Below are 14,292 nucleotides of genomic sequence, written 5' to 3'. Positions count from 1 at the left end.
TGACCCTAATCAGGGAAGGGGGGATGCGGAGGGGACGCATGCTCAGAGTGGCTGCTGGAGCCTCGCCTGCTCGCTACAGCTGCTCCAAGGGTCTGGCACACACGCGAAGAGAAAGATCAGGTACTTGGCAAACTGGTCCTTGGGGTGCATCGCAAGCCCGTGGCGTGTCGCTGCAGTGATGTGTGCATGTGGGTTTGCGTGTGCATGCGGGTCTGTGCTTATCACGCCCGGTCCACTTCTTTGTGGGCAGCATGCTGGCAACAAACCGCTGATTTTCTTTATTTCTCCTCGTTTCAGGCAGGGAAGATAGCTTGAATTATTGATGAGAGTAATGGCGTTGCCGTCTGTCTGGAGGGTGATGCGTGTGGCCATCCCGTTCATCTCGGTGGTTGGCCTGCTCAGCGTGAGGCTTGTGGGGGCCAGCCAGGACTCTGGGAGTGTCATTCCTGCAGAAAGTACGTACCCGCCGTGGGCACTCGTGCCCTCCTGCTGCACCGCGTCCCGCTTGCTTTCCTCCGCTTAACCCACAGCAGCCACACAGACCTTAAGCTCCAGGGGAACGCTGCATTGCCTTATTAGCGAGGGAGTAATGATGAATTTGTAACGTGTCAGCAAAGCACATGAAAACAACGCTTATAAAAACAGCGGGCAAGCAAAGGATAAGTAGTTATTTAGGAAAAAATAGTAACTGCATATTGTAATTTTCACTGAAGCTGGTTTTAAAGCTCTTTGACTGTAGGTCTTTCAGATCTGCTTCTCGAAAGTTTCGTTTCCAGATTTGCCACAATACATATGATGTCCTTGATAGTCTGGATATTGTTAGAAGGAAATTTCTGTTTATTTCTGCTAGGGCATTACATTTTGCTTATTTTAGTATTTAGTTGGAACAACAGTTCAAGTTCAACTTTCCTGTAACTACTACAGATTGACACAGGGGAAGTTGACCCAAACAGTGTACTTGTAAAGCATATATAGATTTCTGAAATCCTGCTGCTATTCTGCAAAGCTAAAAAATAAATAAATATGACAGACTGGCTTGAGCACACCATGGAGCTGGGAGCTCTTGAATTTGGATCACAGCTCCTCTGTCATTCTGAGCAAGTCTCTAGTTGAACTTTCTCAGCTCCAAAATGAGGCAATAGTTCAGATATTAGGGGATGGAGTCAATGTTCTCGGGGCGTTTTGGTGACAGCAGGTGGGAAGTAGCCACTCATTAGAAACTTAAAATATCCTCTCAGAGAAAAAAAAAGGAAGGTAATTGCATACAAACCAATCTCTACTTCTTAGTCATGCTTACTTTGTATCACAGGTATCTTTTTATATAACTGCTAAAATATTTAATACAAGACCTGATTTGTCACTGCATTTTATTCTCCTATAATTCCATTACTAGTTTTCAAATACACCTATGTGTTTTTGTCTCTACAGGACTTACATCTTGAATTCCTTTCTTTTTCCATTCTCTTCTTTTTAAATTAATGCTAAGTTTGGGTCTGTTCTAAAACAGACCTCATCTCTATTTTTGTGTGTTTGTTTTCTAGGCATTAATTAATTTTAATAAGTTTTGTGACAAGTAGTCCATTTTGTCTCCTCAAGGAGAAAATCATGCTTGAAAAATAAATTATATGTGCCCTTTATGTGTCTGTGTTAGCAGAGGCAAGTCAACATATTTTGAGGAAGAAGTATATAGTGGTTCTTTGTTCCACTTGTGTAGTGGAAACTCCCATTTTATCTGTAGACTAAAACCATTGGCCAGGGTCTCTGACGCCAGTCTCAAGGAGTTATCTTTCTGATATCTTCTGGCCAGGCTACTGAAGTCCCCTGAAGAGCCCTTGAGGAAGATTCCATGTCTTGTCTTGTCTTACTCCTCCATGTGAGAGTGAGGAATGAAGGGCAGGTCAGTGTTTCTGTGGCCAGTGTTTCTGCAGAGACATGCTGCTCTGTCCGGAGTAATGGAGGCTGGTAGCATTGCTATGAATGCATAATGGTATTTATGTCTGAGGCCAAGCCAGGAGGAAGACTCTCAGCTGATCATGAATGGTAAATTGTTCACGCTGTCACGCTGCTGCAGAGACAGAGTTTTAAAGCAACAAGGAACTCGGGATGCTCCTAATCAGCCTCTTGTCGAGAGAGTGCTGCATAGCTGCTAAGTGCTCCAGGTACTTTCCTTTGCCCATCAGGGCTCTTCCTGATAGTAAACCTGTGGAGCTCCTCCCTTAGTACACTGTGGATGCTAAAAGTTTGCATGGGATTGGAGAACTGATTGGGTAAACTCAAGGAAAAAAGTCTTAGAAAGGGCTGTTAGATACAGCAGCAGTTCTTCTGGCTCAGGAGCTGCCTCAGCATATTCCTGAGGCCCGGGAGGGTCTTTGGGGACACATCCCTTCATACTTGCCCTGTTCTTATGCTCTTTCACAGGCATCCATTGCTGGCCATGAAGGTCACGACTATAACCAGTGCCCATGGATGTTCCTGGTGTGGGGATGTGACTGTACTAGTAACCCGCTAGGATGGTCCCTGGAACACTTTTGTCCATGACAGGAGGCCAATTGCCTATCTGGAAGACAGAGTTTACTGTTCCAGAGATAAGCTGTCTCATGCCAGCTACTCTCAAAGCTTGGGAATGCTTCTAGACACTTTTAATGTGCTACAAGAGATGTAGCTCATGGGAGACAGGACACTAGGACAGGCAGACCTTTGATGTGATCTAGTACAGACATTCCCGGATCTTTCCCTGCTTGATGTCAGCTCCACTGACTGTCATCAAGGAGTTCATCTTCCTAGGCACTGACCCATTTTGGGGGCAGTGCTACTGCAGCACGGGCGCACACCTTCCCTGTTGCTGGCACTTAAGTCCATACTGTCAGCCCAGGTAAACTGGTGGTTGTAGGATCCTGAGCGGCCCAGCGAGAAAAGGGGGGCTCTAGCACATGTTCTTGACAGGGATATATGATGTACATGGACCATACTAAGTGTCCTTCTGCAGGGCAGACCAGCGTGATGCTTGATGCTTTTCTCTGTTCCCAGGTGTGTGACATGGGACTGGGAACATGCCTTTAGCAGGAACAATCCCTCACAGACCGCACAGCACTACAGCCTCTCTCCCACGTGGTGGGAGATGTGTCCCTCCTGCAGCAGGAGAGGGGCCGCAATGCTCTTGTGCAAGTGTGGGAGGTGCAGGAGTCACAGGAGAGAAGTAGGAGAGCGAGTCAGAGTTCTTAGCTTTACAGAGACATCCTGCCCTGTGTGTGGCACCGATATCTGGCTGGGGTACCATCACCTGCTCTCCACTTGGCATACTTTCTGCCAGTCAGAGAGCCAGGCCCAGCTTTTTATGAATAATGCTAATTAGCAGTGATTAATCATGTCCTTATACTTTATACACAGCACTTTGCATATGCAAAAGACTGTTCAAGTATGGAGTGGCATTACTAATGTTTGCGGATTATTTTCTTTAAAGTTCAGTGCAATCCACTAAAAAAAATTAAGTAATTTCCCCAACCTCCCATTGCATTCATAGCACGGATCACCCACTGTGAAAGCTGAAATGTGGAATTTGAAGAACAGAAGCTGGTCAGTCTGTTTTCATTAGCCAAGGTGCATGAAATACAAAGACTAAACGCCATGTGCATATGAGGGAAAGTAAATTAGACTTCCACAGTGCTTTCAGTTCCAGTTTTTCACCAAGAAGAAGCCAAGAAACATATTTTAAGCTCTCCTCCCCCATTCCTCCCCAAACACACAAAGACACATACAGTCTTCATGCTGACAGGACCCATTTAAAGAATTATAGCTGACTCTTGATAATTCTCATTATGTTAATCCACAAACCTGTTAAGTCCCCCTATGAATGATATTCTGTTCCCAGCTGTCAGCAAGGAATTAATAGCACTCTGCTGTACTTTGCTATGATGTGACTTAAGGTTTGGTTTCATGATTGCTTTAAGCTGATGTAAGCTTATGCTGCCCCTGCCCTTCTCCTCCCCATAACCTGGCCTCCAGTCCTTGCCCTATTTCTGGCCCCAGAACTTGGGCATTCAGGATCTGATCTGGAGAAAAAAAAAATCAGTGATCCACCTGACTGAGCAACTGCATGGTCACTCCTGGTGTGAGCAAGGGAAGGTGTGGGAACACATAGCCAAGGACAGAAAGCAGGGTGGGATTGCTCCTATTGGCAACAGCACGTATTTAGATTTGTTTAAAGCCTTTGTGAAAACAGACCCTTAGACATCGTTATGTTGGGGAAATGTCCATGGGCATCCTACTGAAAATATTGTGAGCATGAAGAGAGATTAAGTCCAGCTAGATAGGCCAGCTTACCAGCCCAGTTCTTCAGTCTGGAAAGGAGACACCGAGGCAGGGAGTGATGGAAAGCAGCAAAGTCGTAAGTGGGACAAAGACGGTGAATATTTCATAACTCTCTCTTCCACTGCAAAAATTAGAGGTAGGACATGAAAGCAGCAGATGTTACCTTCAGAGGAGACAAGAATGGTGTTCTGTTCACTCACTGAAGAACTGAGCTGTGGAACTCATTGCCACAGGATACTCTAGATGTCAAAAGTTTACATGGATTCAGGAAGCAACAGGGCAAATTAACATGAGAAAAATTCATGGAGGGCTTATCAGATGTAGAGACACCAGCCAGGCTCAGGCTATGCTCCAGCCTCTTGGTAGGCTAGAAGAACATTGCTAGAGGCTTATTCTTATATCTTCCTTAAGTATCTGCTCTTGGCTACTGCGAGAGTCTGGCTGGAATAATAGTTTAAAAACCCAGTTAAAGTCAGGACTTGGGCAGCTCTGCTGGTAAAAGTCCAGCTGTGGCTATAGGCTTTCCCGGTAGTGGGGTATTGCCCCTATTTTATTTGCATTCAAGTTGCTCTGTGCTAGTGCAAGATGCTTGACGGAGAGATCAGCACTGCTCTAGTTCAGTCCCCAAAGTGCTGAACAGATGTGTGCTCTGCAGGGCTGCATGGGTGGAAAAGTTTATAGCCGGTCACCTCCCTAGCCATTTGTCACCTCCTCCCAGATACAGCTGTCCTCCCATCTGCCAGTGGTGCTGCTTCAGTGAGTCCTCTCTGTGCCACTGTAAGTCAAAATGATGCATCCCATCCCGGGATATAGCTGGTTGGAGGAATCCCACGAGCTCTCCCACTGCCAGTGCTGCAGGGCTGCTAGCTGCCAGCAGGCAGGGGTGCTAACCTGACCCAGAGACAGCTGTGCCTGGAGAAGGACCCTCCACCAAGGAGGACAGCCCAGGAAACTAGATTAGAGAGTGAATACCCCACTATGTGGCGAAACTGGCTGCTTCTGCACTGCGGCTTTGAAGAGTATTGCCAGCTCTGTGCCAGAGAAGTTAGGAGCTTCGCACGTGCTGATCCAGGACACACAGAGCTGCACAGGCAGGTGTCCTCAGTGCCACCACCACTTCCCTGCAGAAGCTGCTTTGATGCCAGGGCACCTGCTTTCATGGAGGTGGCAGAAGTGAAATAACCACTTGGCACGGTTGTGCCGTAGCACTAGTACCTTCCCCTCCACGTAGGAGGGCTTGGCTGCCATAAATACCAGTGAATGATCCCACACAGCCATGGCCTTCATGAAGGCCTGGGAAGGCTTCCTGGGTGGCAGACAGTGACTGACTATGGAATTCATGGCTGTCCTCAAAGATGCTTTCTCCACACTGCCAGAGCAGGAGATTCATTTATGCCAGAGCACATTCATTTATAACCTGAAGTTTGTTTTCTCTCTATCAAGTTCTGATTTTGAGAACACTTTAGTGACCAGCACTTCAGGGTATGCAGCGCTTCACTGAGGTGGAGCCAGGGCAGGTGCTTTCCGAGAAGACCACAGCAAGGACAGGGAGCAGGCCACGGCACCAAGTGAATGATGGATTTGCTGACAGCAGGCTGAGGGTGCAGCTTCTTTCTAAGGGTTCTGCTCCATGATCTGAAGTGAAAACAATTAAATTACTGAAATACTGAAAACAGGAGGGGGTTGAGTATCTTTAAGATGTGCTCAAAACCATCCTGTCGCTAATCCTCTCAGGCCTGGAGAGAGAGACTTCATGAGTTATGCTGTTCTTACAGAGGTGGGGACTTTGCATCTCCCCACATCCCTGGAATTAAATCCCTGGCTTGATCCCTGGGTTTCCCTGAGATGTCAGCTGCATGGAGAGGAGATGGAGGAGGATGGGTCAGAGAGAAGCACCTCCCAAACAGGTCAAAGTCCCGAAGAGGCTTGCTGGGGACCGAGAAGCACTCTGGCTGCTCCCTTCCGTCAGGCCCAACTCAGAAGTCCATGTTGGCAGCAGGGTGCCAAGCACAGGGTGCTGCAGTGCCGCACAGCAGGTCCCTGGCTCCAGGCAGCTCCCCAGCTATCTATCTCAGCAGCAGCTTTGCACCTCTTTGCTTTGTCAGAGCAGCACACGTGGCTGCCTGTGGACAAGGATTTCAGCACCCCCCGCAACATGGGGGCTCTGTGATCAATGTCAAATGCCCTCTCTCCCCGTTCCCCCTGCATCTCCTCCAGTATCTGCAATTTCTTCTGAAAATCCACACTTCATTAACTCTGTAACTGAATGAAAGGGCCTGAGATTAGTGCAAGGTGAATCCTGGCAGAGCAGAAATGCCCAGGTCCACAAGTGAGCCATTTTAGTTGTCCAGTCCCTTCCTCCTCCTCTTCTCTGCCTTTTTCTTGCCCTGCCCCTCTCTGTGCACACACTGGCACCAGCTGCAGAGCCAGTGGGATGCTTTGCATTCCTGGCAGAGAAAAAATACAGCAGCAGGTGAAAGGAAGCAAATACAGATCTGGCACTGTCCCTTGCCAAGCTGCTCTGTAAGAGCTCCTGTAAAAACAGACCTGCCTGTCTGATTCCTGAACCACTGCAAACTGCTATTCTCAGGGTATCATTTGAGAATTAACCCATGTCTGAGAAGTTTTGAGGTTTTCCATTTTAAGGGGATGGGCTGGGGGCTGAAGGCACACAGCACCAGGCAGAATCAAGCCTAGGCTATGTTCAGAAAAGCATACACAGCAAAATGCTCTTGTGTTTTTGCTGGTCCTTACACGTTTGCACAAGAATAGATGCAGCCCTGTCCACAGGCAGGGCTAACTTTGTACATATGCAAGTGTGCGTGCCTGGTAAGATTTTTTTTTTTCCTGGCGTTGCAAGGTCTCTGAGTAGTCCCTCTCTGTACTGCCACACTCCAAATGTCATGCTGTGACAGTGATGTCTTCTTCTGTACCTTTTTCCAGGTCGTCCCTGTGTTGACTGCCATGCGTTTGAGTTCATGCAGAGGGCGTTGCAGGATTTAAAGAAGACGGCGTATAATCTAGACACGCGGGTATGTGTTTCTATAGAAATGCTTTTACTTAGCCTTTATCTCCAAGTGGCCAGGTCTGCCTGTCTGTGTACAGCAGACATGACATCTCTGCTGACTCAATTCCATTTCAGCAAATAGGATTTTACCAAGTACAGATTATTTTTCACAGGCTGGAGAGGTTCATTAAAGATCATCTAGTCAGACTTCTTGCATAACAGGCTGAAGAATTACCCCAGACAGTCCCTGCATCAAATAGAGAAAGAAAGAAGATGTATAAAGGGAGAGAAGAACAAGAAAAATTATTTACTCTTTATCTCACAGCACTGCTTCTGAGCTATGGGCTGACTGTTCAGTGAGCAGGAGCAGAAAGTGAACTGGAGAGCAAGAAGGTGGCAGGCAGGGGAAAGGGAAGCACATATATTCCTTGCTCCTGGATCGATACTCCATGAAAAAGGGGGAAGGAAATTTCTCCAGTAGTTATCACAGCACACAGGGCATTTTGCAACTTCACATGCTGGTCTTGTGCTGCAGAGGTGCTAATGAACAAAAAATGAGGGTGTGTTAAATGCCCTGATTTTAACAATGCATATGTATGTAGGTTCATAAATACGCACAAACACTAACTGGGGTAGGACTTACCACAGCGGTTCCCATGCTGCCTGAAGTTTGCAAGGGGCAGGAGGTCTCTCACCTCTAATAAAGGCCCCCCATGTATGTCTTGTCCTACCTCTCCTTCCCTAACAGCTCCATTCACACTGGAAACATGACAGTAAAGCAACTTGTGGTGAGTGCAACCAGTTCACAGCCACATCACCCAGTTCCTTTAGGTGCCCGCTCAGTGCCTGTGGCCAGTGCTGTCTCTGTTGGCAGGTGAGAAGAGCTCCTTGTTCCTCTAGAGTCATGCTCTGCTCAAATTGTCATTCACAGCAGAGTCAGCCAGAGAGATGTAAATCAATTATGTGTCTCAAACTATAAGACAGAAGGGCAATTACATTGCTTTGCCTTTGGTTTCTTGTGACCTTGGGCAATCATGTAGGACCCCACACAATAAGGCTGGAGTAACTTTAGCTTTCTTGAGCTATCAATAGCGAACTGATTAGGGCAGAGCTCTCAGCGCAGTACATTGCAAAAGGGTTACATTGCAAAAGTTTCCCATGCACTAGTGTAATACTAAGTAACTGTTAAGTGTCAGACTGTGAATAGATGGGCTTTACCTCCAGCAGCTGTGCTGGGCTGTTCTGGTGCGTAGTGGGGTTTCACCTGTTTGGATTAGTTCAGCTGAAGTGTTTTGTACCTACACATGACACTGGAAGACCATGTGCAATTGCAGCTGTGGTGGTTCTTATACTGTCACCAGACTTTACATGGGAAGTTAAAGGAGGTCCTAAATTTCTGGCTAAGCTGCACTGGGAAGATTTTTTTTGAATGCAATAGAGGCAGTACAATTCCTTAATCCCACTTACAGGATATTCAGATGTATCTGTGTTGGCTATTCTATTTGTAGAGTGGAGTGGGAATACAACCCATGAGAGAGCAATGCTGTCTTGTAAGAGGTGAGGCAGAATATAAAGGGAGAAGCTGGTCCTAGAGCGCTGCAAGATAAGCTTCTGTCTCTGTGAGGACCTGGACAGGCCTGTGATGCCAAGGCAGTGATTCAGACAGCTCTCAGTATTACAGAACAAGGGATATAGGAACAGCGCATCACCAAAACAAACGTAACCAGTTATCTGGAACATCGCTTACCCTTTGACAGCTCTTAGAGTTTAATACTACTAGTAAAGAAAGGGTATGTTACTGTCCATCTTTTCCAGCCTTTGGATTGAGACTCCAAAGGCCTTTCTGGAAGAGATGCTTTAGTTAAATACAAATTATTGAATGATGCAGAGATACTAAAGTGAAATGCAGTGGCCAGGGCCCTACAAATGGCACACTGTGGCCTTCTGTTCTCTGAAAGATACAGCCTCTGTATCCCTACTCAACCGCTGGTGCTTGGCTCCATGCTCATGCTGACTAACTATAGTTTCTCAAGTTTTACACACAGGTAACTTCGTTCAACAACTCCTGAGTCTTGAAAGTTGTTGTTACAAGGGCAAGCCCCATGCTAGACTGTTCCTATCAGGGACTTTCTAAGCCAATGCCAACAGGGCCGCAATTAATTTTTGTAATTGATGCTTCTCTTTCATAGTCTTTCAGTTTACAGTCAAATGCTCCTAGAGCTACTCTTCCTGCCTGTAAATAGTCATGAGTGACGCCTAGGCAGGGTTTGTGGTACAGTGACAGCTTGTTGGCATAACAGTGAAACCCAGTAAGGCTGTTTGATGTTAAGATGATTCTATGATTTCTACTGGGCTTTCAACAATGAGAGCATTCACTCATCCAAGATTTCATCGTACAAGCGAGGAGCAGTGTTTAATAACGCCTGCCATTGCACTAAGCCGATAAGTGAAAGCAGACAAGGGAAGTGAACAAGTACTCTTTAATGCAAAGGTGGATTTTTTGTTTGAGGTGAAAAGGATAGAGTGCTGTGGAGGGGAGGGAAAAGCAGTTCTGAAACAGCCTCTCCCTGCAAAATCTTGCAGTCTGAGAACAAGAAATGAGTAGTAGAGAGTGGGAACTGCTGGGGGACAGAGGTGCTGCTGGCCAAGCAAGCCAGAGCAGGTCCCCAGGTAGAAGTGCCCAGCTACTCCTTTGGAAACTGTGAGTCTTTGTTAATTAGCCCTTTGCTGTTTCTAATTTTCGGGAGGTATCATGTCAGAGGAACACCAGCAGGCTGAAGACCTTGTTGTTTCACAGAGCTTTGAGACAATTTGTTAACAAGTGGTTTTCAACCTTTAATGGTTTTTTTTTCCAGTGCAGACAGAAAACCCATTCATGGTGAATTTAAGCTTGGTAACTTTTATTTCCCCTCAAGAAACTCTTCAGTCAGTCTACAAACTGTGTAAAGGACCACAGACCACAGGGTGAAAACCACAAGATATGCTCAGGAAGAATTTTTTCTTCAGTCACAATTGTGCTTGCTAATGTGAGTTGCTTGCACTAACAGTTTTATTTTGCATCTTGCAAGAGTCTCAGCTTCTGAAATGATGGTGCCATTTGAGAAAGTCAGCCTTTGTTTCTCAAAAAGTGAGACCAGGACCCACAAATTAAGTGATTTGATCATAACTAAATAGATGATACTTAAATATCTTTGAGGATCTGAAGTTAATTTTTTTTCCCCTGGATACAGAGAAAAAAAGCTTGGAAATGCTTTTCCACTAAGGCACTCCAAAAAACAAGAGCAAGTAATTTTAAATGATGTATACAGAGGATGGTTTTTAAGCTTTTGATGGAGTTCTGGGGGCATGGCTCCAAAAGGAGTTGATAATAAGGCAACTGTCAGTAAATCAACTCAGGTTAAAATAGGAGCCACAAACTCAGGTCTAGGTCTGCCGTGAAAGATTATGTGTTTCAGACAACAAGGTTAGACTGACAGCTGGATTAAACACAGAGTTATTCTAAAGAAACAGCAGTGTAACTGAGAGCACAACTGGCTCCTCAGCACATGCTATCTGGTGCAATTAAATTATACAGTACTGAAGACATCGTCAACAGGAAGCCATCAATCACTGCAAAGGAATTAAGAGCAGTGCTGTTGAAAGTGGATTTTTTCTCAGCATTTATAAAGGACACTTTAATAATTTTGACAGCCTACTCCCTAGAAGTTAACTGTGAAAATGAAACATTTTAACTATAAAAATACTCTCCATGCATCTTTGTTCTGAATATACTTATTTCATCACTATTCCTGGATGAAAACCAGCACTAATAACTATGATTTTTCACTCAGCAAAGCACCTTGGCTACAGCTGTGTGGAAGGATTAGGTCTAATCAATTATATACTTTTTTAAACTGATATATTCAGTTCTTTGATTTCATGTTTTTTTGCAGACAGAAACCCTCCTCCTGAGAGCAGAAAAGAGAGGCCTGTGTGATTGCTTTCATGCAATACACTGAAATGAGCACTGGGATTCGGCCAATGGACATTTATTCATTTTTAAAATGCTGTTCAATAAATTACAGGAAGATACAGAGTGCAAGTTGTGCCATGATGCAAGGAAAAGTATTTTTTTCCGAACAGGTACAGCTCAGATCATTTTTGCTTTGATGTGTTTTATCATTACTGTATGTGATATTGCATCTGCTGAAATGTCAACAGAAGAAACAGTGCCAAAGTCTAGCTCATGGGTTTTATGCAAGGACAGCATCTCACTTTTCTTCTATTTCAAGCCAAAAATTGTCCTTGGACTCTCAGGCCAAGCCCTCAGCACATGTGAATTGGCATAGATCTGTGAAAGTCAGTGGAGTTGAATTCTTTAATATATTTATGGTAGGATGTATCCCTAACATGAAAAGGAAGCCGCTTTGCAATGATGCATAGCTAAACATTTACAAACAAGCAGTCATGGCTTTATGTAGAAATTAGTAGTTGTCACTGACTGCTTGGCAGTCCAAGGAAGGTATTTATTCCCAATTGTATCAATAGTCCAGTGCACAGCAAACACAGTAATCTGTATCACAATTTAAATTTCTTCAGAGCCACACAGTAGCTGTGATCTTTTTGGAGAGATTTATTAAGTACCTAATGTGATCAGTATCATTTGTAATCACATGAATACTGCCTGGCAATTGAACTGATTGCGTCTGCCAAAATCTTCTGGAGAAGTGTCTTTCATTAAGCAAATCACATACTGGATTGAACCACTCAAACTGGCCTCTACAGAGAGTTTTGGCAGAGAGCCTACAAAACGCCTACATGCCCAGGAGTCTCCTGCAAACTGTATTTTGAGAAATATTTAAGTTCTTCCATAACAGGCCATAGCTCTTGCATGGACTTTACACTCCATAGAGGTGGGTTACAGTGCTGATACTATTAATATTCCTGCTGCAGTCAGTGTGAGGCAAAAGAGAGCAAAACAATTTAGGCAGTGTAGTAGTAGTAGTAGACAAGATTGCGCCTTGTTACTCTTTGAAAAAGAATAGCAAATCCTTTCTCATAGTTTTCATTTTTTTCCTTTGTTTTGGGGAGGAGAGCAGAAAATGGCCCCAGTGGAAAGTTCTTGTAGATAACAATAGATTTTTCATAGGGCTTAAAATATCATCCCCAAAGTATAATTAATAGATTTGTGTATCAGCTAGGGCATCTATGTACAGTCTAGAAACTTTTATACAAACAAGAGTATGGGAGCAGTATCAACAGCAGTGGTTTTCAAAGTAATTTTACCAATTCTTATTAATATGTCTCTCTTCCTGTAAGTGGCGCATATTTTGCTGTCAGACTGCTCAGTAAGTTATGATGGTAGCTATCTGTATGTTTCTAAACTGCTTCTCTCCCATTTTATCTACCACATTAGGCACAGGGAAATAGGGAACTGTGACCCACTGCCAACTTACTATTTTGTGTGCAGTCATACTCAATAACACAAAGGAGTGTATTACCATGTGCTCTGCCAAAGTTGTTTGAAAGGCATGTGGTTCTCAGAAAGGAAAAGCTTCCTTGCACCTGCATTTCAAGTAGGAAATTTGCTTTGTCCTTTGTAGTATTCTAGAAAAACCCTTTATAGGTCATTAGGACCTAGTCTGTATAAAAGAGAAGCAGCATGACACAGCAACACATTGCTTCTAGTAGCATTACACTCCACTGTAGCACTGGTAACTGACTGATGGGAAGCAATAGAGGTTCTTATCATAGACTATATTTTATTTTACAGATAAAACAATAGGTTTAACACAACCCCTTTGCAAAATGCCAACCTTAGGTTACTTTACTCCCACTTAGATTTGAACCAAAGTAATGCACAGACTTTGAGTTAGCTTTTTGCAGGAGATGGAGTTCCAGCACTGAACATGTGAATTTTCCAGCACAGCTCACCTTTTCAGGGGGCAGCATGTCTATGGTTTTGAATTGCTCTTGTGCATGCTTATTCTGCTGGTACCTTAAGAATCTTGCAAAGTCCTGTCAGCAAGCACTGGTTTTTTGGCTGTGTTTGGTTTTATTTAGAAAAATGGTTGCTCACAGCTGAGTTTTGATATATGCAGCTTGTTACAATAAAAAGGTGGAATGAATGACAAGTGGATGTTCTGTGACTCCCAAAGGGATCAGAGTGACACTGCATCTTTATGGTTGTGAGGGCAGTGATTATTCTGTATGTATTCCTCTTTATCTACAATACAATACAATAAAAGGGCAAGATGTATTATAGTATTTGGTGTGCTTTGTTACTGATTTGAAAAATGATAGTGCTTATGTATTAATAAATATCTGGTCTTTAATTAGGTGGAAAATCCACAGAGAAAAAATGCTATTTTGAATAAAAAAATAAAGAAATCTTGTATTTGGGCTAAATTTATGAATGTATTCCTATCTGCTGAAGTATAAGATTGAACTCACTCTTTTTTCGAAATTAAAACTACTGCAATGATTTTTGTGAGCTTTTTTAAGGATCCTGTACTCTGTACTTAGTTGTTGTGATAAAGCTCCTTATGATTGCTGGATGGCATGAAGAATGAAAATTCATCTACATAGTTTTAATTTATTACTGCTCATGAAGTTAATTTAAATTCAGAACCCCCTTGAGTCTCCACTTGCTAGAAGAAACTGTGTATTTTACAAAATAATTTAATTGCAGAAGGCCTTAAAGCAGAAAGTCTGTTTTCCCGCACAACACTTCCAGCACTGTTTTGCTGCGGAGCCAAGGCAGTTCTCATGACCTTTTGAAACCAAGCTGTGTCTTCTTTTCTTTTGGTGCAGTGCTGCTGCAGGTAACCCTGGGCACATGGCATTTGTACACAAGGTGGAGTGCAAGTGGTAGGCTGTAAAGATGCACAGCCAAGTTCTTCCTATAAGAGAAATGGTATAATCATGTTAGCATGGTGCTGTTGCTGGGTTGGCAAGGTGATGGATAAATCCTGGTAATGAGCTCCACATCTCCAGAC

At 44.1% G+C, this 14,292-nt stretch overlaps 1 protein-coding gene across 2 annotated transcripts; it reads left to right on the top strand.

The window, feature by feature from the left end:
• NICOL1 (NELL2 interacting cell ontogeny regulator 1) lies at positions 1 to 13,561 on the top strand. Of its 2 annotated transcripts, none has more exons than XM_009911803.2 (4): positions 1 to 120; positions 298 to 455; positions 7,252 to 7,340; positions 11,248 to 13,561. In XM_009911803.2, exons 2-4 carry the CDS (start codon positions 323 to 325, stop codon positions 11,311 to 11,313), a joined length of 288 nt encoding a protein of 95 aa, XP_009910105.1. In that variant the 5' UTR covers positions 1 to 120; positions 298 to 322; the 3' UTR covers positions 11,314 to 13,561. The 2 variants fall into 2 exon arrangements, with proteins under 2 accessions (XP_009910105.1, XP_069651413.1); XM_069795312.1 differs by lacking the exon at positions 1 to 120 and adding an exon at positions 167 to 188.
• The last annotated feature ends 731 nt before the right edge of the window (positions 13,562 to 14,292 follow it).

Source organism: Haliaeetus albicilla, chromosome 1, assembly GCF_947461875.1.
Source record: "Haliaeetus albicilla chromosome 1, bHalAlb1.1, whole genome shotgun sequence".
Lineage (NCBI taxonomy): Eukaryota > Metazoa > Chordata > Aves > Accipitriformes > Accipitridae > Haliaeetus > Haliaeetus albicilla.
Note: the sequence above shows the minus strand (reverse complement) of the source record. Positions and strands in the feature narration are given on the sequence as shown.